Source organism: Micromys minutus (assembly GCF_963924665.1).
Source record: "Micromys minutus genome assembly, chromosome: 8".
Taxonomy (NCBI): Eukaryota; Metazoa; Chordata; class Mammalia; order Rodentia; family Muridae; genus Micromys; species Micromys minutus.
The window spans coordinates 858,739-884,289 of NC_137977.1; the positions used below are offsets into that span (position 1 = coordinate 858,739).

The 25,551-nt window shown below is 46.4% G+C and overlaps 1 protein-coding gene across 2 annotated transcripts in view; it reads right to left on the bottom strand.

The window, feature by feature from the left end:
- Window positions 1-1,244: 1,244 nt before the first annotated feature.
- TMEM241 (transmembrane protein 241) overlaps window positions 1,245-25,551 on the bottom strand; it is a gene marked incomplete at its 5' end in the record, with an annotated part of 98,056 nt that continues 73,749 nt past the window's right edge. For both annotated transcript variants that reach the window (XM_080919813.1, XM_080919814.1), the window contains 2 exons: window positions 1,245-1,525; window positions 10,626-10,690. In XM_080919813.1, coding sequence (XP_080775939.1) covers window positions 1,462-1,525; window positions 10,626-10,690 — 129 coding nt within the window. In that variant the 3' untranslated portion in view covers window positions 1,245-1,461. The remainder of the gene's footprint in view (window positions 1,526-10,625; window positions 10,691-25,551) is intronic.

Below are 25,551 nucleotides of genomic sequence, written 5' to 3' on the forward strand. Positions count from 1 at the left end.
TCTTAGAGAGCATGGGTTCAGTTCACAGCAGCCACTACTGTCTGTAACTCAGTGTCTGTGGATCGTTTGCCCTCTTCTGACCTTTACAGGTACCAGGCACATGTGTGGTGTAAGTGTGTACACATAAAATAATAGAATAAATAAATGTAAAAATATTCTAAGAAGCAAACTGAAAAGTACATACACCTTAACTGATAACGTGGACAAGGAAGGGACAGGAGCTAACGGTCCTCACCTTCTCAATACTTAAGTACATCCTCCTGTTTCATTCAGTTTGCCAACAAGTTGGAAAAAACACTCATCAACAATGAGCCATCCTCATCCATCCTGGTCCTGAGCCTGTGACAAGAAGCAGTCCTCAAAGTGCAGAGGGTCCCTAACTGTCAATGCACAGGTCTCCTCCACTTCAGGGCTGAAGAAGCAACCCCAGTATGACCAAATCTGAGACTCACCAGAACAACCGAGTGCTCTGAAACCAGTGAGAAGAGACATCTGGTGTCACTTTCTTAAGCCTCGGTGGATTCAGAATCAAGTGGATGTTTTATATAAAGTGGCTTGTTCTCTAGTAGTAAGCTATGGGACTTCAATTATTAATCTGGTGTAAGAGGTTTGAGATCGCTTCTGAGATATGAAGAGGTTACATCTATTGAAGAGTTTAAGGAACAAAAGCCTAGAACAGTATAGTCAATGCCTGCAATTTCAGCATCCAGGAGGCAGAGGTAATAGGAGACGTGTTTAAGGCCCACCTGGACTACATAATACTTAGAAGACTTCAGGTAACTGATTAGTCACAGTCTACAGATTCAATACATCGTGACAAACTCAAAAGAACAAGAAAAATGTAAGGCTGGAAACACTTCCACATCAACCACAGGGCCATTACTCACTGCAGTCTGAAGATCTTTGCTGGTGTTCCGCTTGGTACAGCACCCCTACTCAGTCCTCACACCTGCCTGCCAGGAACGCACATGCCTTGTTTTGTAAGGGTGGGCCTGGGCTCCAGGGTAAACATAAAATTCAAAGGGTGTAAGACACTCCAAGACGTAAAGACACAAAACAACTCCCCAAATGCCCCAAGAGTTCATGGGCTGTGACATCAGTTCCCAGGCAGTACCTGGTGGGAGGCAGCTGGGGTCCATCCAGCTGACACAGCCGTCCCATTACGACCCTCTGCTTCCTGATCCCGCAGAACTCGGTACAGCAGAGAGAAGAGGGTTCGGCATATAAGATGGACACTTCTCTGCAGTGGTGCAGAGGTCCCTGGGAGACCCCCCTTAAGTAATACGGAAGTGGGCCGTTTGGATCATCCTCAGTTCAGCTTGGTTGGGGCATTCGAAGTACACAGCTCTGTCCAGCCGGAACCTCAGCTTAGTCTCACTGTAATGTGTTTTCCATCACTATCAAGAGGGAGGCTGGGTGCTGTCTTCTTCAGCACAAGCTGCATGTTTCCTTTGGTCATCTTCATGAGGAACTCCTCTGCTCTGAGAAAACCAGCAGGGCCTCGCCAAGTCCACCAAGCAAGAGGCTGCGAAGAGTAACATGGTTAACTTTCATCACCTTGCAGGCTGGCAGCATTGCCTGGTACCTATGAACAACATAGAAGAGGAAAGTTCTCCACCACGACTAGCCCGGGCAAGCCTGAGTCCATCACGCCACTAATGGGCGGAAGTGGGGGGTGTGGGACGCCTCCTCAGGGCAGGGCGGGTGTCCCACGTACCCTAACCAGGTTAACACTCCGAAGAAAAAAGCAGAGAACTTCCCATGACCCCTTGGGGGCTTCTTGGGGGAACTATGGGGTATGAAATTATACAGACACAACCTTCTAATTAAGAAGGATGTGGCTTCTAACAGACTAACAGAACAGGTGAGCACGGAGAGGGGAGTCATAAATTTCCCACCAACACAAAAAGAAATTTAAAAATTAAGACGTGAGAACTGCAGCCGGGGAGAAGGGATTAGATACTTTAGACACTCAAAGGGCTTTTCGTCTTCTACCGTAAGCTTCTTGGTAGACAATTTGGTGTCTGTTGTATTTCTGGGGATGGGGCTGGATCACTGCTAAGGGATGGTGATGGCAGGTCCCTGTCAGTGAAAGGCTTTTTCGGAGGTGATGACCACCCTCCAGTCAGACCTTCTTTCGTCCCCTCCTCTCTGTCCACCCACGTGCTACGCCAGTTCTCTCACGCAAACTCAGCACACATCGATGTCTGTATTTCTAACGTGTCTGAGATGCTGACTATAACTTGCACCACTCTGTACAAGAATGAACTAGGTATGAGAATATGAAAGTAATAAACTTAAAGTCTCAGTCATGAGTTCCGATCTGCTCAGCCTTTGTTTCACTCCCTGGCCCATGTGAGCTGACCACAACTCATAGTGTGTACAAGGCTTGTAAGATGACAACATGTCCGAAGCCACCTGTACTTGGCCTATAAAGGAGTACCAACAAACACCCGGCTATCCTCTACCCAGATGTGTTCTGGAGCAGCAATCAGCCTCAGAAGCAGTAGGCCGGCTATTCAACCACTGCCTGCAGGGGAAAAATCAATCACTTCTTTTTAACTCACAGGGCTGGACCTGGAACTGATGTCGTAGGAACCATGTACACTTACAAAGAGTTGCAATCAATGCCATAGGACTGCTCTAGTGAGACGCTGCCATGGTCCAAGTTTCAAAAGACCAAACCTAGAAATGCCTGTGTGAAGATGGGGAACTTGCTTGGCTTTTGTCTAGTTTGGGACCCCAGGAGCTGAGGGGCTTCTGTCCCGTTCTCCTTAGTAAAGACTGAGGTGAGGGAAGCCATTCTTGGCCTCCACAGACTCTCCTTGAAAGTGCCATTCCTTTATCTTAGGTAGCTCTGCCATTCTTCCTAGCATCCATCAAGGTCATGCATGTTTCCTCCTGTCCCTGCAAGCACAACGCTGCACAGAGCTCGGCTGTGGGGCAATTTCATTTTGAACACTTTTCATTAATCCTCCTTAATCACCAGGAGTGGACCAGGACTGTGCTGGCCCTTGGCCAGATGCTCCCACAGCCTAGGGACAATGCCTGGAATAATAACCTCCCATTCATCCCTTTGCAGAGACTTCCTGAAGGCCCAAAGAGCTTAGTGAAGGGCAAAATGAACCCCGAGGAGCCAAGAGGTGAACTTTGATGTTGTTTTTCAGACAGCAGGAGGATCTCACTTGGGGTCTGGAGGCTTAATAGCATTACAACTATTTAAGTTGGAGCTTGACTGAGCTGTTTGCAAACCCTGTAATCCCCATCCCTCCTGAAATGAACACACTTTACCAGATGGAGGCATAAACCTCAGGCTGCAGAGAACATGTGGCCACAAACAACCATTCCAAGCATCTCTTCAGGGGGGATTTCAGTGTCTCTTTTTTCTATTGTGGGGATCAAAGGCCTTGTCTCACCTTCCATCTGTTATTGTGGCTGCCTGGTTAATTCCCACTGAACTCAACAGACTATATTTTTCCTTAGATGCAGACTCAGCACACTGTGTGTGTGTGTGTGTGTGTGTGTGTGTGTGTGTGTGTGTGTGTGTGTGTGTATGTGTGTGTGTGTGTGTGTGTGTTCCAACTTCTTGGTTTTTACTCCCGGCCTTACTACATGAGCCACAAAACTTCACACCCTAGCTCTTTACAATTGTTTTCTAAAGATCTTTGGTGATTAGATCTAAGTAATTAATTGTCATGGTTGGTCACCTATGATAAATGGCAGGCTCAGTGTGTTAGCATTTTGTCTAAGCTCCACCCCAGTTACCTGGCAACAGCCAGGTGTGCCTGACTCACTATAAAAGGGGCTGCTTGCTCCCTTCGCTCTCTTGTTTTTGCTCTGTCCTCTTGCCCCTTACCTTTCCTCTGCTCTCCCCACTGCCTTCCCCATCTCTCTACTGCACATGGCTGGCCTCTACTTCTTTACTTCTCTACTCTCTGTCTCTCTGCCTTTCTGTTTCTACCACCCTCTTAGCTCCCCTCCCCATGCCCTGAATAAACTCTATTCAATTCTAAGCCATCGTGTGGCTGGTCCCTCAGGGGAGGGGATGCCTTTCCCCAACACTTTACCAAACACCCACCAAAACATATCCTCCTTCTCTTTACCTTTTCATAGACACATCACAGTGAGCAATGACCAAAGGTAGACAGTTGTCACGGAGTCCTCAGAAGGAAGCACATGCACTGTGGTCATGCCCCACAGCCTTACACTTGGATCCTCCCAAAGGGAAATGAAACTCTCCAGAGAGCTGGTGTCACAAATAATTCTCAGCAGGGAGACTGCTTACAGGTGAGTTCTCTTACATGTGTCCAACCTCCTTTGCTGAGGTTTTTAATAGAGCGAGTCAGTGTAAACTATAAAACTGTGTTAATTAAAAAATGAATTATATATAAACCTAAATAATTACTGAGCTCAAAATAGACTTTTAATCATGAAAAACAAGACAAATGGCTACATGACACAGTTGCTCTTAGTCAGGACTTTGAATGCTGACATACTGGGTATGTAGGCACGGTCCTTGGAAGGTTGAATCATAAGCAAGCATCTGATGCTGGACTCACAATGGTGAGGGAACAGGGAGCTGGTGGGAGGTATACAGTCCATACACCTGCCTATCACAGGGCTGCTTTCAAAGCCACACCCAGGGTGCCTGGGAGATGCTGCCTAGGACTGGAGCTGAGCAAATTCCTTAGGATCCTGTTCAGATAACAATCTCTCCACTCTCTTCCCAGGGAGGAGATGTCAGTGCCTGTGTGCTGTGACACGTGTGTGAGTGCCCATGTGCTGTGGCTTCTGTGTGAGCATACGTGTGCTGTGACACGTGTGTGAGTGCCCGTGTGCTGTGGCTTATGTGTGATTATGCGTGTGCTGTGACACGTGTGTGAGTGCCTGTGTGCTGTGCCTTATGTGTGGGCATACGTGTGCTGTGACACGTGTGTGAGTGCCCGTGTGCTGTGGCTTCTGTGTGAGCATACATGTGCTGTGACACGTGTGTGAGTGCCTGTGTGCTGTGGCTTCTGTGTGAGTATGTGTGTGCTGTGACACGTGTGTGAGTGCCTGTGTGCTGTGGCTTCTGTGTGATTATGCGTGTGCTGTGACACATGTGCACTGTATGGTCCCAGACCCAACACAAACTCACAGTTGGTCATTGTTTTCAATGGATTAAGGAAATCTAGATTTGTAGAAGGAAATCACCTAATTTCTAAATGCTAGTGACTAATTTGAAAAATTTAAAATCAACCAAAACATGAAAAACAACTATACAGGAAAATGCAGTAGGTCTAAAACATACAATAAAACAAACAAACAAAACCTGATGGCTGCAATCCCCACACTTTAAGACTTCTGATTTGTTTAAATTCCAAGGAGACAGAGACTAAGCACTCCCATGTGAAACCTGAGCGCTGCCCTGGCCAGTGCATGGGCCAACCACCTTGGTGAGAGACAGAGGTCGGAACTACATCTTGACACACCCTTCTGGTTGCTCGCTTTGTGGTTAGAAAATTCTTTGAGGCTGAAAAACCATTTCTAACCTCAAAAGTTCCAAACACCCAAATCCAAGGATTTCTCTCTGCAATAGACACACGCACGCAAAGACCGAGTCCCTTCCACACAGCCACCTTTTTACCAGTGCGCCTTAACATGTCCTCAGCCCAGAGCACATCTCGCTTGGATTTCCCCTGCTCAATCCAACACCTGGGTCTCTTTGCTTCATTTTGAAATTGTATAAAAAATATGAACGTGTGTGTGTGTAAGAAAGAAAATACTATCAAGGATTGAACCTAGCACCATGGAGGTAGAAAGAGAAATACTACAGCTGGTTCCTCTGTCCCCCTGTGGGCTCTAACTACACACACTAACCTGTGCCTGCTGACAGTGTAGGCTCTAACTACACACACTAACCTGTGCCTGCTGACAGTGTAGGCTCTAACTACACACACTAACCTGTGCCTGCTGACAGTGTAGGCTCTAACTACACACACTAACCTGTGCCTGCTGACAGTGTAGGCTCTAACTACACACACTAACCTGTGCCTGCTGACAGTGTAGGCTCTAACTACACACACTAACCTGTGCCTGCTGACAGTGTAGGCTCTAACTACACACACTAACCTGTGCCTGCTGACAGTGTAGGCTCTAACTACACACACTAACCTGTGCCTGCTGACAGTGTAGGCTCTAACTACACACACTAACCTGTGCCTGCTGACAGTGTAGGCTCTAACTACACACACTAACCTGTGCCTGCTGACAGTGTAGGCTCTAACTACACACACTAACCTGTGCCTGCTGACAGTGTAGGCTCTAACTACACACACTAACCTGTGCCTGCTGACAGTGTAGGCTCTAACTACACACACTAACCTGTGCCTGCTGACAGTGTAGGCTCTAACTACACACACTAACCTGTGCCTGCTGACAGTCTGTCCAGCTGCTTGTTAGTTGTGGAAGGTGTGAACACACTGAGCCTGACCTTGAACTCTAGTATAATCAATCCACTCAGATCGATAAGAGCTAAGGGAAAACCACTTAAATGCCTCCGGACAGGATACAGACAGGGCTGGGAGGATGACTCAGTGGTAAAAGTGTCTGCATCTATGCCTAACAGAGTTCAGTCCCCAGGACTCACACCACGCAGAAGGAGAGAACCAACTCCCGAAGTTGTCCCTGACACCACATAAATGCTGGGGCATACATATATGGGCACATGCACAATACATTATACATACACGCATCTGTGCATACTACGTAAGAAGGCCTGTGTGTCCTCTTTGGACATCTTCTGATATTCTGTCTCAGGACAGAGAGAGCAAGAATAGGGTTAGCTGTGTGGCTTAGAGACCATTCTGAATCCTTGCTCTCACCCTCGGTACCCTGGCCTGTCTTCCCTGGATGAGAAAGGAGAGTGCTCTCCTATCCCACACCCCGAGCAAGTCCTTCTTACCAGTGACCTGCCAGCGACAGCTGCAATGCTTACCTTTCGAGCACATCTTCACATCCGCTGGACTTTCTACCGACGACTACCCTATGCTCCCACAGAGGCTTTCTGACTCAGTTTCCCTTAGATCCCTCAAGAACTAGATAATATCTCCCACTCCTTTAGTAGCTTGTGTGTTGTTTTAGTCCGAGACAGTCTCACTTTGTAGCTCTGGTTGTAGTCCCACTCTGTGAACCACAACCACCTGCCTCTGTCTCCCAAGTGCTGGGATTAAAGGCTGCACCACAACTCCCAGCAACGCTCAGTCAACGTTTTTAAAGATGAGTTTGTTTTTCAACATGTCTTATTGGTCCTTGGGAATTTCACATCATACATCCCCTCACACCCATTTCCCAGTCATGCCACACTCACCCCACGCTTACAACCTCCCTCTCAAAAGAAAACAGAAAGATTAAAACTAAAACTTAAAACAAAAAATGAAACCCAAATCCAACCTTTGCTATCTACACCTCCTTAGCACACGATCAGGAAGACAGTTGTCATGAACTCTCAGTGGCCTGCCCCTTAAGTAGAGCTGAGTTCTTCCCCTCCCACAGCCTAGACGTCATCAACCGGGAAGAGCTAACTTCTACATCCTTATGACACTTTATAAGAGTTCTCTTTGATAGTTCCTGTTTAGGCTGCTACTCTTTGGGGGTGGGGGTGGGGTTGTCACAGAAGCCTTCCATGTCTCTCTCAGCTATGCCTCTACAACCATTAATACAGCCATCAATATTGCTGCAAAAGTAGATTCCTTGTTCTTTATAGTCAGTGGGAGCACAGACCATGGCCTTCCACATGGTTTCCGGTGACAGCACAAACCACAAGCATGACCCTCAGCTTCAGTAGACCCAAGGACCCAGGCAAGTTCCTTGGAGGCAGCCCATACCACAGACATCACCATGGCCCCAGATGGTTGTAGTGCAGGCCATATACATTAACATGGGCCCCAGTGGCAGCCCAACATAAGGACATCTGCATAGCCTTAACAGAATCATAGCCGTAGTATTAAAAATCTTTCCCTACACAGCTCAGGGAACAGCATGGATGGAGGGTGAACAGAACAGGAGGGCTGTGGACGGGAGGACACGTGAACTAGCTCAGTAGGTTACAAGCAGGGGGTAGGGGACAGAAAGAACAGGAAGCATGTGGGGGAACCCCAAAGATAGTGGGGTGGTGTGAGTGGGTAGATATGATCAAGATCCATCATACCCACTGACGAGACTACACAGTTGAGAACTCTGCAGTAATGAAGTTTTTACCCTATACACAATCTGTGGACATTTTGAGTTTGCCATGTCAGATCCTAACCAGGAATTAATACGGTCTCATCCCAGGAAATGCTCCCTCTGCTGTCTGATCTTCACCATGTTCTTTACAGCTGATAGTTGGTATGGCTTGAATAAGTGGCCCATATGTTAAAAACCGTCTGTGGCACCGGTGGAAAGGGCTAGAACCTTTAAGAGGTGGGGCCTAGTTAGATAAAATTGTGTTGCTAGAGATGAGGCCCTGGCTCTCTCTTGTTCTTTGCTTACAGGCTGAACCATGGAGTCAGCTTACTCCATCCTGCCTCATTCAGGCCCAAAGGCAAGGATGTGTCTGAAATGGAGCCAAAGCAAACCTCTCTCTTCCTGCGAATGGACCTTCTCCAGGCTGAGTAACACATGTCTGTGGAAGAAGAGAAACATTCAGGCAGTTTCCTGCGTGTCTCCCTTCTGGGCTTTGACACTGTAGCCTGTGCTGCTGGCAAGTCCTGACAATGCTCAAGTCAGCACTAGGCTATGGGACTTGGACCCATGCAAGCCTTCGTTTGAACTCTGGTACAATCCCCCATAGCTGTACAACCCTGGAGGGGAAATCACTTAAATGCCTCAGAACCTCTGCATCTTAAGTTTTAAAATACAATTAACTAGGAAGATTGTGCAAGTGAGATATATTAATACAAAAATGTCAGTCACAGTTATCCCTCTGTAGATGGTTATATTTTATGTGTGTGCATGTGCAGATGTGTGTGTGTGTGTGTGTGTGTGTGTGTGTGTGTGTGCATGCACTTCTGTGCACATGCATCTAGAGACCGGAGGACAACCCTGGGTGTCAAAGTTCCTCAGAATGCCATCTGCCTTGTTTTCTGTGGTAGTTAGAATGAGATTGAACCCCACAGGCTCATAGATTTGAATACCTGGTCACCAGGGCGTGGCACTATTTGAAAGGGCTGGGAGATGTGGCCTTACTGTGTCACTAGGATGGGTTTAAAGTTTCAAAAGGCACATTCCAAGCCCAGAGACTCTCTTCCTGCTGTGTTTGGACGTGGAACTCGCAGCGACTTCTCCAGCACTGCCTGCCTCCTGCCTCTTGCCATGTTCCCCACCATGCTGATAATAGACAGATATCTGAAACTGTAAATTGTGAAATTCCCTGTATAAGAGTTGCTGTGGTCACAGTGTCTCTTCACAACAACAGAGCGCTGACTAACACACTTTCTGAAAGTATCTTTCATGGCCAGCACGCTCCATGGATTCATTTGTTTCCACCTTCCCAGGACTAAAATGACCACAACACTGCACTGTGGTTTTTTGGCTGTGGCTTTAAGAGTTGGACTCAGGTCCTTTTATAAGTATTTATAGACTGAGCTATCTCCCCTGTCCTCTGAGCAGTTATTATTAAAAAGAAGAGGAAACTAGGGATAGAGTTGCCCACCTTTGATTCCAGCAAGTAGAAGCAGGTGGATCTCTGTTAGTTCAAGGTCAGTCAGAGCCACATAGTGAGGCTCTGTCTCAAACAACATCATCGACATCAACTACCAATACTTTTATTAATAAATAAAAATAAAACAAAAAGAAGAGGAGAAGGAAAGTGGAGGACTGTCTCCTCATTTCGTTTACTCTTCCTTCTGCTGTTCTCCAGACAGGAAATGCTGCTCTGAGAGAAGACGTGGATTCCTTATTTCTTATTCTGAGAGAAGTGCTGTGAACAAAAGATGCTCACTTCTGTCTGTCTGGGAAGACTTAGGCGAGGGCTGACCTTCGGTCAGGGGGATGACTGTCTGTGGATACCACAGAAGTAGCAAGGACACTCGAGATAGCTCCTGACACATACCAGATCTGTGGGGAATGTCCAACTACTGAAGAAAGACCTTCTATCCCGAAACACACAGGATGCTAGTTCACCCCCGTAGACTCTCCATCATGGACTCCACAGGGTTGACAGGGCTGCCCCCTCACATTTAGCCCATAGGAATTACTTACTGTTGCTCAAATGTAACACTTGATTCCATAACAAGTGGATAAGCATACAACCTTGTGCATAACACTGTATATGGTACAGGTTGTGTAAGAGGAGTATTCTTCTAAGTGTAAATTCACACACTGATAACTACTGACAGATAAAGAGGTGGGCAGCCTGCTCATGCCTGCCAGCCAGAGGCAGGGGGTTTAGTACATAGGAGAGTGTTTGCCTAGGACACAGGAAACACTATGTTTAAGCCATAGTACAGCAACCAACCAACCAACCAACCAACCAACCAACCAACTAACCAAGGACTAAACAAAACAGGGAAGGTATCACCAGTGTAGAAACTTACTGAGAATGGACACACTTAAGCAAACTCGCTTTCCTAATGGATTATGCCTTCTCTCTAGAGAGAACTTACCAGCCCACAGTTGCTTTAGTCAGGGTCATCTCAAACAGCAACAGCGACAAGCCAGCTGTGATGACCTGCAAAAACAACAAATGCTCAGAACAGTACGAATCAGCCTCCCAGCCATTGTCCCTGAACAAAAAGTGTGATGTGGAAAACGCTATGTCCATGGCCTGCTGGAGCCCGTTCGGAAGCATTTCATTTCTAAGTTGCTTAAAAGACAGGTGTAGTGCCAAAGTCACCCCATCTGCCCAAATAAGGGATTATTCCAGCAACGGTGTGCTCATCGGTGTGAGTGTGCAGAAGCCACCCCCAGTGCGGGATGGTGTGCACCCAGATCTTCAGGGTCAGCACTTCTCTGTCCATAGTTCTCTTACCTCTTCTAATACCCCAGTCTTTCTAGTGTCACACACATCCTAAGAAGCCAAGTGTTTTCCGGGAGAAAGAGAGCAGTTGAATCAGTAATTTATCTGAATCACAGAAGCAGAGGTCAGCCCTAAGCCAAGGTAGAGGGAAGAGGTTAGCCCTACTCCTTCTAGAGCTAGGAATCCTAGAAAAGACTCTTAGGAATGGTAGTCATGGGGTTTGGACCCCAGAACAGCTGTGGTGAAATGTGTGAGCCAATGACCCAACTCCACACACACTTAGTGTCTGTGCTAAGCCACGATGGTTCTTGTGTATAGAATTCTCAATTCTGCAGCCAAAGCAGGTTCTCCAAGAAACGTGACCCTAAGAGTAAGGTGCAGGCTGGGAGAGTCCTTCAAGCTGGGAGCGCTCAGAAGCCTCAGCTACCCCCGTTCGAAGGGATGCCCTGCACTGTTCCAGAGGCCGCTCAGGTGCCCCAGCTTGGAGTACGCAAGAAGATGCCAGGAATGGGTTTGGTGAGTCCCTCCTGGTGTACTGTCTTTCCTTCTTCTCTCCTCTCCCATGCCCCTCCTTTTTTCTTTTTCTCCCTCCCTCCTTTCCTGTTTTCTGTGTTTGCCCGTGTGCAGGGTATGGGCCCTCATGTGCCAGAGGACAACTTCATGTGTCTGCCCTCATCTTCTGCCTTGTCCGGGACACAGTCTCTGTTCACTGATGCATTCTCCAAGCTTGCCTGCTCCAGAAGCTTTCAGGATTCTGCTGTCTCCTGTCATCTCGCTGCAGAAGAGCTAAGGTGACAGATGCCCAATGCCACACCTGGCTTCATTCTGCGTCCTCATTCGGTCCTCATTTCTTATGTGGCAGCCACTTTTTGTTTACCTTGCTTTATTGATTTACAGCGAAAACCCAGACAAAAGACCCCTGTATTGTCTGCAGAGACATTAAAGACCAGGCCAGGGGAACAAGAATAATGGCTGGCTCCCTCCTCTTCTTCTTCCTCTCCGTCTTTCTCTTTAGTCTGTTTGAAACAGGTTCCGGAAGCTCAGGCTGGCTTTGAACTTGAGATCTCCCACCGCCACCTCCCAAGTGCTAAATTACAGGTGTGTGCTGTAGATTTATGGTAAGTCAATTCAAAATTGGACAGTGGAGAGGTAGGCGGGGAAAAGGCAAGAAAAAAGAAAGATTCTGGAGGGGAAATTAAGATGGAGCTGGAGAAGGGTTATCTGATCCAGGTGGACTAGCTGGCGTTAGGTAGATGTGAATATTTTAAGGGATTCTATAGGTCTTTTATCTCATATAAAAGGGCAGTTTGTATCTTTGTCCACTGCATATAGTCTTAGTGTAGAGGGTTTGTGGAATGAGAATCTAATATACAAACCTACATGAAAGGCTATCGGGCTTTGGAGTCGTGTTTGTACCAGGCAGTGGAGAAGGAACACACTGGGCAGTCGTATTCACTCCGGGGGCAGAAGTAACAGGGCAGGCAGAGTAAACCTCCTGAGAAGGGAATCTTGTGGAGAGTGTAGCTTGCAGACCGTGTGCTCACCTCCACACTAGAGCGGCATCGATGGAGTGAGACCTCGGGGGCCAATAAAGAAATAAGTAATCCATTTTTAATATTTACTACTACAGTGTGCCACACTGTCCCTAGACTTCTTCTCATGCCTTCTATATGTGGTCAGGAACCAGCATCAAAACTGCAGGGCAGATTCTAATTTTGGAAATGAGGAATACTACCCACACATGCTTCTCTGTAGAGGACAAACCTCACCACCCACTCCTCTATTCTCACACTCCTCTATTCTCACACTCCTCTATTCTCACACTCCTCTATTCTCACACTCCTCTATTCTCACACTCCTCTATTCTCACCCACTCCTCTATTCTCACACTTCTCTATTCCCACTCACTCCTCTATTCTCACACTCCTCTATTCTCACTCACTCCTCTATTCTCACACTCCTCTATTCTCACACTCCTCTATTCTCACTCACTCCTCTATTCTCACCCACTCCTCTATTCTCACACTCCTCTATTCTCACACTCCTCTATTCTCACACTCCTCTATTCTCACACTCCTCTATTCTCACACTCCTCTATTCTCACACTCCTCTATTCTCACACTCCTCTATTCTCACACTCCTCTATTCTCACTCACTCCTCTATTCTCACTCACTCCTCTATTCTCACTCACTCCTCTATTCTCACACTCCTCTATTCTCACTCACTCCTCTATTCTCACTCACTCCTCTATTCTCACTCACTCCTCTATTCTCACACTCCTCTATTCTCACACTCCTCTCTTCTCACTTCAATTGCTACTTTCCCCGTTCATCTGTTTCATTACAAAGCTTGAGTAAAGCAGGCTATCCCAATAGTCCTTTTCTTCCAAAACGTTTGTTGTTTCCTGGCACAGTACCAACAGGGACGGGCTTCCTGGAACTGACGGGAAGTTTGCAGCCTGGCTTTAGCTGTACTATCAGCCTGGCATACAGCAGCACTCCACGGTGACTGTGGGGACCCACCTTATCCACCTTACACCTCTTCTCCTTCTCTGTCGCTGGCTGCATCTCAATCTCTTTTAAAAGTTTTGTGCGTGTGCATGTGCGTATGCGTGTGTGCGTGTGTCACAGTACACCTGTACTGAAGCTGCCTTGCTCCTACTACCATGCGGGCTCTGGGACTGAACTCAGGTAGTCCAGTGAGTGGCTTTATGTTCTGAGCCATCTCTCTGGTCCTCTGTCCTCCATCATCCTCTGCTCACCTCTCGGGCTACTTCCTGAGACTCAGTCCTGCCTGAGAAAAGGGAGGAGTCCCTTGGCGGGAATGTTCTCACCCAGGCTTGCATGTCTGCACCTCCAGAAGGTTCTGGAACTTGGGAGGAATCCTGTCAGGAGTCAGGCAGCTGGCCTCATTGTGCCTGTGAACAGTTGTCTTTTGCCAAGAAAAACATGTCTTAAAGTTTTCAAACCAGTTCTTACTTGAAAATCAGTTTGGTCTAACAGCCATGCTGGTGCCTCTGCCTCTGCTGCTTCCTGGAAATGTTTGTGCAACCTCCCACCTTCCTTCTGAGCATGTTTTCAAGCTCTTCAAAGTTTTCTCTCTTAACAAGCAAGACTGCTGATGGCTGTGACACTCATCGACCTGTTATAAATCAGTGTGGCTCGTTCCTGTCAAACATGCACACTGATGTGCTTGCCTGGCAGGGCCACCGTGAGTGAAGCAGGCTGTTTTTCCATCTCTGTAACAACTGTCATGGTTTTCAGCTTTTATGCTCTCTTTTCCTCCCATTGCTATAGCAGTGGGAAACTCTCTAAGTTGTCTGCCTGCTCACTCAGTGATGGCTCCCGAATGCTAACCTTTCCATGTCTGAGGCTCAAACTCATGTCTGCTCAAAGTGATAGTTTTCTGTACACCTCAGCCCTTCAGGGAACACTCTACAGTGCCAATGCTGAGCCTGTTCGAAGGGACACTCCACTCACACCCCACCTATGAGGAAGTAACAGCCAGAGGCTGAGGGTTCCAGGCTGGAATATAAAACGGCTCACATATAGTCGTGCAGCGGCAAGACCTAAGCAGTACAGCCCTCCCTTGGCTAACAGGCAGAGGGCTGGGACTCAGAAGCTGTGACTTGCCTTGGGGACTATTGGCCTGTGGCAGTGAGAGGAACCAAAGCCTTATCTCCTAGTTCAACCTTTTATGGCCAGGAACTTAAGAAAGGGCCTCATAAGCCACGTGTGGCTTTAAAAAGCCTTGGTAAGGGCTGGGGAGACCAGTTACTAGTAAACTACTTGCCTTGTAAGCGTAGGGGTCTCAGTGCAGTATCTAGAGTCCATGTAGAAAGATAGACTGGTGGCCGATGGTAACCCCAGCAGTCCTGAGGTAAGAGGCTGAGAGGCAGGTCCCTGGAGCTCACAGGCAGCCTGCCCAGCCTACTTGATAAGTTCCCTGCCAACAAGAGACTGTCCCTCAAACAAATGGTAGAAGGTACTTAAGAAATAACACCCGAGGTTGTTCTTAAGCTTATACACCAATGACACAAGCATACAATACACATGAACACCCACATTCACATATGTACACACACAAACCTTATATTTTCTTTCACATACTCACGTTCACAATGGCATCATTCACAACAGAGTTAGGAACAACCAAAATGTCCACTGAGAGATGAGCGAGTAAAGAAACTGACTCACAATGGAGGTATTATCATTCAGCTTTTAAAAAGAGGAAATTCTAAAACTTAATTCATCATGGAGCGAGAAAGGGGCTGCCATGGCCGGGAGGAGCCCAGAAAGGGGAGTTGCTCATAAATGGGTGCGGTGTTTCAGTGCAGGAAGATCCGTTGAGGCAGACGGTAGTTCCACAGTGATGGAAATCCACACAAGGCCACTGCTCTGCCCATCTGTGCTGGGTTGAATAATGGCCCACACAGACTTGTGTTGTTAAGTGCTTGCTCAGTAGGGAGTAGCAGTATTTGAAAGGATTAGGATTAGGAGGTGCTGGAGGAAGTGTGTCACTGGGGGTGGGCCTCAGGGTTTCAAAACCTGTGCCAAACTCAGAGTGTCTTTCTTAGCCTGTGGATCAGGATGTAACTCTCGGCTACTGCTCCAGTACCATGCACATAACAGACTAGCGTCCTAAAAACTGCAAGCAAGTCCCCAATTCAGTTCTTTCTTTTGGTCTTGGTGTCTCTTCACAGCAACAGCATAGTGACTAAGACACCACTCAAAGGTTGTGGCTCAGAGACACGGCTCTGAGTACAGATGTTAACTGCATGTGTGAGGAGCTGAGTTTAGAGACCCATGTCACTGCCAGGAGGGCATATCACCCTGCCTGAGACAGGGTCCCCAGAATAAGCTGGCTGGTAAGACCAGCCTCAAGGTAGACCAAGAGACTTTGCCTCCACGAACGAAGAGGAAAAGGAACAGAGGATGACTTCCTACATCAACCTTGAGCCTCTAAATGTTTAGGCACACACGAGCACAGGTGTGCACACACACATTTGGAAATGTGCATATACAGATACACATGAACAATGGAAAGAAAAAGAAAGGCTAAGGCAAATCCTATGTTTATCAGAGAGAGTCAGAGAGAGAATTCATTTAATTCCTGACTCCTCAATGCCAACTGATCACTGAACAGTCCGGGGGCAGAGCCAGCACACTCCCTAGCCGGAAATACTCCTAGTGTTATATAAACAGCAGTTGTGGGAAGGTATTGATTCTGACACTCGGTTGTCTTAACTGACTTAATCTTTTTTTCCCCTGCTATAACAGAATGCTGTAGCCAGTAATATTTACAACGTGAAGTAGCAGTATGGTGGCACATGCTTCAGCACACGGAGGTGAAGGTACGTAAGCAGGCTGAGGTCAACCTGGGAGACACAGAGTCTCAGTCAGGGTTTCTATTCCTGCATAGAACATCATGACCAGGGAGCAATGTGGGGAGGAAAGGGTTTATTCAGCTTACACTTCCACATTGCTGTTCATCACCAGAGGAAGTCAGGACTGGAACTCAAGCAGGTCAAGAAGCAGGAGCTGATGCAGAGGCCATGGAGGGATGTTACTTACTGGCCTGCTCAGCCTGCTTTCTTATAGAACCCAGGTCTACCAGCCCAGGGATGGCTCCACCCACAATGGGCTGTGCCCTCCCCCCTTGATCACTAGTTGAGAAAATGCCTTACAGCTGGATCTCATGGAGGCATTTCCTCAGCTGAGGCTCCTTTCTCTGTGATTAACTCCAGATTGTGTCAAGTTGACACAAAACCAACCAGTATACACAGTAAGACCTATTTTTTAAAATTGTTTTTTGGGGTGAGGAATTGTTTTACATGTGGAAGTAAGAATACAAACCGCAGGAGTTGGCTCTTTCCTTCCAATGTGAGGGTTTAGGGAACTGAATTAAGGTTATCAGGCTTAGCAGCAAGCATCTCTGCCAAGCTATGATCATTATTTTTGACTGTCATTTGGTACAATCTTAATTAATTAAGATAGGAAGATTTGCCCATCATGGGGAGCCTCATTCCCTGAGCAAGGAATCGTGGGTTGTCTAGGAGTGAAAAAGCAAATTGAGCAGAAGCATGGGTGTACTCGTCCTCCTTGGCTCTTGACTGTGAACGCAGTGTAGCTATCTCAAGTCCTCTGTGCTATCTCACAGGACTATAGCCTGGAATCATGAGCCAAAATAAACCCTTCTTCCTTTAGGTCCCTTTTGTCAGAGTATTTTATCACTGCAGCAGGAAATGAAAATTAACCCACTGAGTTAATTCAACAAGCTCCCCATGACCTAAAACGCAGGTGAGGGAGCTGGCTTAGTGGACATACTTGCTGTACATGTGTGAAGACCAGAGTTCACATCCCCACAACCTAGGGAAAAGCCATGAAAACATGATGACTACCTGGAATCCCGGTGTCTTAGGGTTTTACTGCTGTAAACAGACACCATGACCAAAGCAAGTCTTATAAGGACAACATTTAATTAGAGCTGGCTTACAGGTTCAGAGTTCAGTCCATTATCTTCAAGGCAGGATCACGGCAGCATCTAGGCAGGCATAGTGCAGGCAGAGCTGAGAGTTCTACATCTTCATCTAGAACTAGAGTATTTAGCCCACACTCACAGTGACACACTCACTCCAACAAGGCCACACCTCCTAACAGTGCCACCCACTGGTCCAAGCATATAGAAACCATCACACCTAGCATTTGGTAGAAAAAGAAGGGGGATCTTCAGGGCAGAATGGCTAATTAATTAGCTAAGCAAGTCAAATCTAGTTCTCTCCCTTCTTTTCTTGCCCTGGATGTTAGGAAAGAGGGTGTAAGCATCACATCCAAAGCACTAGGTAAAGTGCCATGTGTGCCACACTGAACAGTTGGTTGGTCCCTAGTACATGATATTCCTGAGCTGAGTAAGTCCAAGAGCGAAAGGCCCTGTGGCAGTAACCTCACTATAGGGCCTTCCAAGCTCTTGACACCTCCAATCACCTTCATGTAACAATACTGCCAGGGTTACCAAGTTCTCAACACCCACAATTACCTTCAAGTAATAATACTGCCTGGGTTACTAAGTTCTCAACACCCACAATTACCTTCATGTAATAATACTGCCTGGGTTACTAAGTTCTCAACACCTAATCACCTTCATGTAACAATACTGCCAGGGTTACCAAGTTCTCAACACCCACAATCACCTTCATGTAATAATACTGCCTGGGCTATAAGAAAGTACTTCAAATAAACTACACTTTGTCCTCCAAAAGTGTCAACAAAAGCATCTGCATTTTTTAAAGAGCTCCTGAAGTGGCCAATGGTGCTGCTTGCAGAAGGCTTCCTGCTACTCTCAGAATTAACCATCTAAAAGAGGTAAGAAATGGCCATCAGTACTAAGCACTGTCTTTGCCTTTAAGATAGTTTTTGAGATCAGGTTTTCCCAAAGGAGAAAGACTGGCCAGCTGTACATCTCTCTGGAAGACCAAATAATAAGCCCCATGCCCCTCCACAGGCACAGTTCTGCACAACAGGAACTCATTTTGACAAGCAGTGGCAGGCTTTGGTTTTCCTGCCTATGTCAAGGATATCACGGCCTGTTATTTCAGCAAACTTTGCTGTTTAAAGCCGATCATGTCTGTTTTTCAAACATTAATTTCAAACCTGAGACAATGAGGTAGAGGGGGGAGGGCAGTGGGAACCTGCCATACTGTGAGGTACTTGGGAGAGAGTCCGAGAGTCAGAGTCCCTGTTTGCTGTTACTTAAACGTACATGACTCTTTCTGTTGCTGTTTTTGAGACAGAGTCTCACTATATAGCTCTGTCCTTCTTGGAACCCACTACATAGACCAGGCTAGCCTTGAACTCATAGAGATTTGCCTGCTTCTGACCTGTGTTCTAGTGCTAAAGGTGTGGGCCACCATGCCCAGCTGTCATGACTCTTTAAGAAAAAAGTAATATGCACATCGCCTGCTTCTGCCCCAAGCCCCCTCTGCTGTGGCTGTAGTTTTTTCAGACAGATTATGATTCTCACACCACTTTCTTTCCGCAGTGACTCATCCCTGCGGGGGCCATTTCAGAAGCCTGCCCACACAATGCCTGCTCACCTCTCAAACGTCTATCCCAAGAAGTCTTTCCTGAACCTAGCTCCATTCATATATCTGACTGTATCAGGCATTTCTTCTCTGGTTTTCACGGTGCTTTGATACTGCACATGCCAAACTGTACTCAAACATATGGTCTGGTCTCCCTAAGCAGGGTGTGTGCTACTCTGCTGTGAGTGCTCAGAGATCTTCATGAAACGGGTTTTGTGTGACTGCACTAGGCCAGTCTGTGAGGGCACAGCACTGGTCACTTAAAATCTTTCACAGATAAGGGAATAACTGGAACCAAGGCTTACTAAGACACCCTCTGGCCCTTGCTGCTACTTGCCTCCACAGAAAAGGACTGAGATCACCTGGTGCCAGTTCAAACAAGGCAGGACAGGTTACAGTAGTTCTAATTGAACCCTGGACCAACAGACTGTGGCTTGGAAAGTAGGGAGCATAAGAATTCAGAAACCTACTGTTGACTGTCATGGCTGGAAAACAGGAGGGGACATTTCTCAAAGGAAGGCACAGAGAGTTCTGACTAACAGATAGACAGACAGACAGAATAAGAGGTATCTATCTACTCTTCTTTTCCTGTGTCTATGATTATTCATGCTTGCATGCATATGAGCACATATGTAAGGTATACACCTGTGTGTGTGTGTGTGTGTGTGTGTGTGTGTGTGTGTGTGTGCAGATCAGAGATGAATGTCATGAATTTTCCTCAACCACTCTTTCACCTTTATTCTTTGAGGCAGAGTCTCTCAACCAAGCAGAACTTACCACTATAACCCATTGCTAAACAGTTGGTAGACAGTTTGTTCTGGGGATCCCTGCCTCTGCCTTCTGAGGCTAGAATGACAGGTGAGTTGCCATTCCCACCCAGTATAGGTGGGGACTGAACTCTTGTCCTCTTGCTGTGTGGCAAGTGCTTTAATCTCTGAGCCACAGTCCCAGCCCTAGAGTGTAGTTCCAGACAAGATGGATGAGAATCACCTGGGAGCTTGCAGAAACTATAGCAGCTCAGACTCCAGCCCACATGGAACAGCAGGGTCCGGGAGCTAATGCTCAGGGACAGCATGCATTCTTAGTATGGGAGCTCTGTCCTGCACCTGTAGCACCAGCAGCAGGTAGAAGACCCACTTCCTCCAGCTGCCCTGCCACACCTCCAGGGACCAGATGAGTATTCCACAGCAGCTGGACCAAGTGGGTCTTGCACCTCTCCAGGGATGCACAACTCAAAGGTCTATGTCAGACAGTCCTGGAGTCTACACTGCTAACTCACACAGAGATACCCCAAACCTAGCCTTATTTTTTAAGTTCAAAGGAAATCTGACATTAATAACTTGCCAGATAGTGGTGGTGCATGCCTTTAATCACAATACTCAGGAGACAAAAGCAGGTGGGTGTGGGTTGATGTTAAGGTGGTACATGATTGGACAGTGGAGGGGTAGGCTGGAAAGAGGCTGGAGGGCAGAAGAGGAGGCAGGAGGTGGAGTTTGACAGGGGAGGAGATTCCAGAGGCAACATGGAAGCTGATGTGTATGTTTCTCTCTAGCTCGATGAGGTTGCTATTATTATTTCTAAAGATTTCTATGGACCTATTTATCTCATACAGATGGGCAGTTTATATCTTTGTCCATTGGTTGTAAGCTTATTGTGTAGAGGGTTTATGAATTGAGAATTTAACATATAAACCTGTTTGATAAGTTATCAGGCTGTGGAGTCATGTTTGTACCGAGCAATTGTATCATCCAGGACAGAAGAAGTGAACTGCCTCTGCGTTCTTAGAGGCAGTATAGAGCACCAAGTTAGAAATCTCCCCTCGGGAGCCAGCAAAGAGCGGGATAAAAGGTTAAGCCATCTATTTAATATTTACTACAACAGGCGGGTCTGAGTTTGAGTCAAGCCTAATTTGCAGAGTAAATTTCTGGACAGCCAGGGTTACACAGAGAAACCCTGTCTCAAACAAACTAACAAAAAAACCAACCAACCAAAACAAAACCTAAACCAAAGTCAAAACAAACAAACTGAAGAAGAGGCTTTTTTGTCCCCTTCTACAACTCAAGGAATTCTTCTCTGTTCCCCAAATGAAAACCATTAAGATTAAAAACTTTATTTGACAGTCTTTAAATATTTAAATAGCTTTTTAAATTCATGCTGTGATTTATTACCACCACCAGTATAATTATTAATGCAAAACAACTCCTGCTTATCTTCAGACATGAGTATTAATAGCATTTGATATTGCTCATTAAATATATGGACTGTTCATCCTGCCAACCTTATAAGCAGAATGGTGCTGAGAACACAAAGTACTATGTCTGCATTAAGGAAAGATGGTTGCTATGCAGAGAACCTGTGCCAACACCAAGCTTTATGAGAGAAGCAGAAGAACAGAACTGGGGAAGTGTGATGTGAATTTATAGGTTGAGGTGAGGAAGGGAAGAAAGTAACCAATATATGGAGGATATAAAATGTCCCAGATAACTGGGCTCTCTGGAGCATATATTCTATCTAGGAAATCTCTCCTGGAGCCTGTAACAGGCAAACACTCCAATCAGAACAGTGTCTGCTGAGTCCTAGGTCAAGCAATATCTTCTTGACCTTCCACAGTGGCTTTGCTTAATGTCAACGTGTCTTGGCAGTTTTCAACCTTTGCCACATATGCAGAATCTTATGGGAATAAAAAATAAAATAAAAAAGCAAATAAAACCTCAGTATACCCTGATCTATTTCACTGAAACATTTTAGGGCATAGGTGTGATATCCTTCAGATAGCCTCATGACTCTGGTAACAAGACAGGGTTGGATCCCTGATCATTGATGTATTACTAATTTGAGTGTTGCTATATTAGTAATTTGAGTAAAAGTATTCATTCAATCATCAACAACACAGAACCACTTTATAACACAGATGGCTACACCAGAACTTGGTAAAACAAGATCTCATTAGTTCTGCCTTGTCATCAATGTGGGCTCACCTGCGACACCCTTTACCTTCTCACATGAACGTACCTGATTTCCTCTCTTACTCGTTATTATCCAGCACTCTCTCATGGGCTTTTGGGCCGTTCGCTCACCTTCCTTGGAGACCTGCCTCTTTAAACTCTTGGCCCATTTGAAAGCCTGCACTTGGCCTTCATCACTGAAATGTAAGAGTTGCAGGGGGCGGGTTGTACAGGAGTTCAGCGCTACAGACACCAGCAGAGGGCATCAGATTCTTTGGAACTGCAGGCGTTTGGGAGCCACCCTATATGAGAACTGAACATGGGTCCTCTGCGAGGGTGGTCTGTACTGTTAATCACCGAGCCTTTTCTCAATCTCTACTTAGTACCTAAGTCAGAGCCCACATCAGCATGCCATTTGTATGAGTCTTTTGTAGCTCAACGTTTTTGATTTTGACAGAACCCAGATAAGCATCTTTTCTTCTTCTTGCTTGTACTTTTGGTTTCATAGCCACATTTTAAGGAATCACTGTTTCATCCAACAACTTAATTGACATGATCCACACATACCAAAGCTATTACACCTGATATTTACAATGACTATCCAGTGGGATGTTAGGGAATTAGCCAACATGCTCTATGTTATGAATTCTTTTATTACTCACAAGAAATCTGATTAGGATATTGAATGAACATGAGCACACCGGACTCTAGAACATATCATACAGGCTGGTAAGTTCTTCTTACACCAGACTCTAGAACATATCACACAGGCTGGTAAGTTCTTCTTACACCAGACTCTAGAACATATCACACAGGCTGGTAAGTTCTTCTTACACCAGACTCTAGAACATATCACACAGGCTGGTAAGTTCTTAGAAGTGGGGACTGAGGAATGAAGGGTGACTCACCTGCCCCTGCACTTTTATTGGGCAATGTTACTTCTCTGTCCATTATGCACATGGTTTCCATTAAAATGTCAGTCTTTAGCCTAAGGATGCTTCTTTAATTTGAAGCAAGTCCTTTCTTCTTTTCTCCCCCTTTCTTTCCTTTCTCCTTTTTGTGGTGCTGGATACTGAAACTAGAGCTTCATGTGCTGGGCCAGTGTCTACTGCTGTGCACAATACTGCTATTCCAGTATGTGGGTCCCTTGTGGCTCTGTCCCTGTAACTGTCAGATACTTACTACAACTGCCACATATTCACTATTCCCCACCCCAACAACCCCATCATCTTTGTGTGTGAATGTTCTTTGTAAAATAACTGCAGGACCTCCAGGCAACACCTTCTCCCAGAAAGAATTTCCTCCCACAGGAGATGGGTCTTGGCTCCTCTGGGATGCGGGTGGGGGTGGCAGTGTGGGGGTAGTCAGGGATGTGCTCTGGTGGGTTGGTTCCCTCTGCTCTACCCAGCCACTCCGGATTTGGGAGCTTGGTGGGTCTGTACCTCCTCACTCATGAAAGGTCTGGCTTCTGGAGGCTCTGAACGTTAAATCCCCCCTCTAACCCAATCAAATTCAGACAACTATCTAAACTTATTGACACTACAGGTGTCCCATAGAATGATTCTGTCCCCCAGAACTGTACGTTTTTCTTTTCCTCTCTAGGCTAGGCTGCATCCTGCATGCTGCCTCAGAATTTAGCACCTCATAAGAAAACTAGAATGGCCTTCCTGGCTCCTCCAGTTTCCAACCCCACAATAGATCCATTGTCTACTGGGTTTTCCTTCCCTGAGAATATGTCCTCTTGGACCAAACCAAATATTCAGCTCATATCTAGAAACAGCACAAACCCTTCCTCCTTACCCATCCCTACCAAAAATTCCATGCTTCTCAGAATACCTGAAAAGGGTCCTTTCCTCTCTGGAAATGCATTTCATCCAATTTTTACTGCTTTTATAGTTCTCCAACTGCCTTAAAAATACAACATGCACATCTTCTTTTCTTCCTGGTTATTTCTGTTGAAATGTTAGCCTGTTACATGGTACAAAATTCTAGTCTGAAATTAAAGGTTTCCCTTTATTATATAAAAGGGAAATGAGAGGCAGTGATATGATCTAAAAGCTACTGGCTTTCAACACGGGCCTGGCCAACCAGTATTTCCTGCAGCTACTCGATGCCATGCTGAGGTAATGGGGGAAGCCTTGTGGGAACTCTTCCAAACATCTCTCTCATCAGCAACCATCCTCCTAACTCATCATCGCAAGGTTAATGACTTTATTTTTTAAGTCATAGTCCAGTGTCTCTGTCCAGCAGACTGAAGCAAAGGGTTCGGTCTCTGCTTGAGCTGTGTGGCTGTGGTGATTCCTCAGCACTTGGTCCCTTCCTCCTACTCCAGCCTCTAGGCAGGAAGCTCTGCCATCTTCACAGACGTCCTTTCATTCTCTTCCGTCTCCCGCAGAGGAAGACATGTCCCTTGGATTGCACATTTACTGAGGGAGCCTGAGAATCAAAGGCAGGACACTTGGTCTCTTTCTTCTCGGGAATCCATACAATAAGATCTCTTGACTCTGCCTCCGTGTGTTGGGGTTGGGAAGAGGCTGGAAACAGAGGCCTTATGTCTTACAGCCAGGCTTGAATGCCTTACTTCCAACTCTACTTGTTTCCCATCTGCCTACTATTCCTGTATGTGTCTGCTCTTAGTCTATAATCCAACCAGCAAGCAGGGGGTAGAGGAACTCTGGCACCAAAACCTTTTACGAGAACAAGTCTTCTCTCCACCTTCTTTCCTCTTCCTTCTCTCTCCCCTCACCCTTTCTGTCCTTTTTCTTGTTCTGTTCCCACTCAACACTTGGTATCATACCAGGAAAGCACTTGACCACAGAGTAACTCCCCAGCCCTATAACCTTGAACGCTCTGCCTCAACCACACCCTCTCTCCTAGACTTGTAATCCTCCTGTTATCTGTTCCTTGGGATTCAAACCCTTCTCTCAAGGCCATATTAATATCATGCCTGTTGAACTGATGTTCTATCGGACCTCATCCTATGATGAGTCAAAAACAGGTTGGCTATATGTTATTACAATTTTCTTTACAGAAGGGGGTTACAAATTAACCACAAATTGCTTCTTTTTCAAGTTAGTATAAAAAGCCACTAGTCTGTGTCTATTCCGTTTCTTTGTTTGTTTCTGCGGTGCTGGGGTTTGAACCCAGAGCCCTGTGTTCCTCAGGCAAACTCTCTCCTGTTTAGCTGTATCCTGTCTGCCACTGTGATAAATGTAAAGCATCCAGCTGTGTAAGAACAGAGAACCTAGACTTACCCCATTGCTCCTGCATGTGCCAGGCCGTGTGCCGGGCAGATTCCTCAGCCTGACCCTTTGCATTCTCATGGTTGCACCTGATTCAGGGAATGGGCCCTTCTGCTGTCAGCGGCTCCATGAATGATGGAATCGATGGAAACCTGTTAGTTACTTTCCTAGCTCTCTGTCCTGTGGATCTCAAGTCCCGGGGCAGTGTCCTGTTGCTGCAGATGAAGGGCCTGTGCCCACAGTGTCCTTGTTTGTTAACCTTTGATCCAAGCAGAGGGTAGATCTCAGGTCTCAGACTGCTTTTA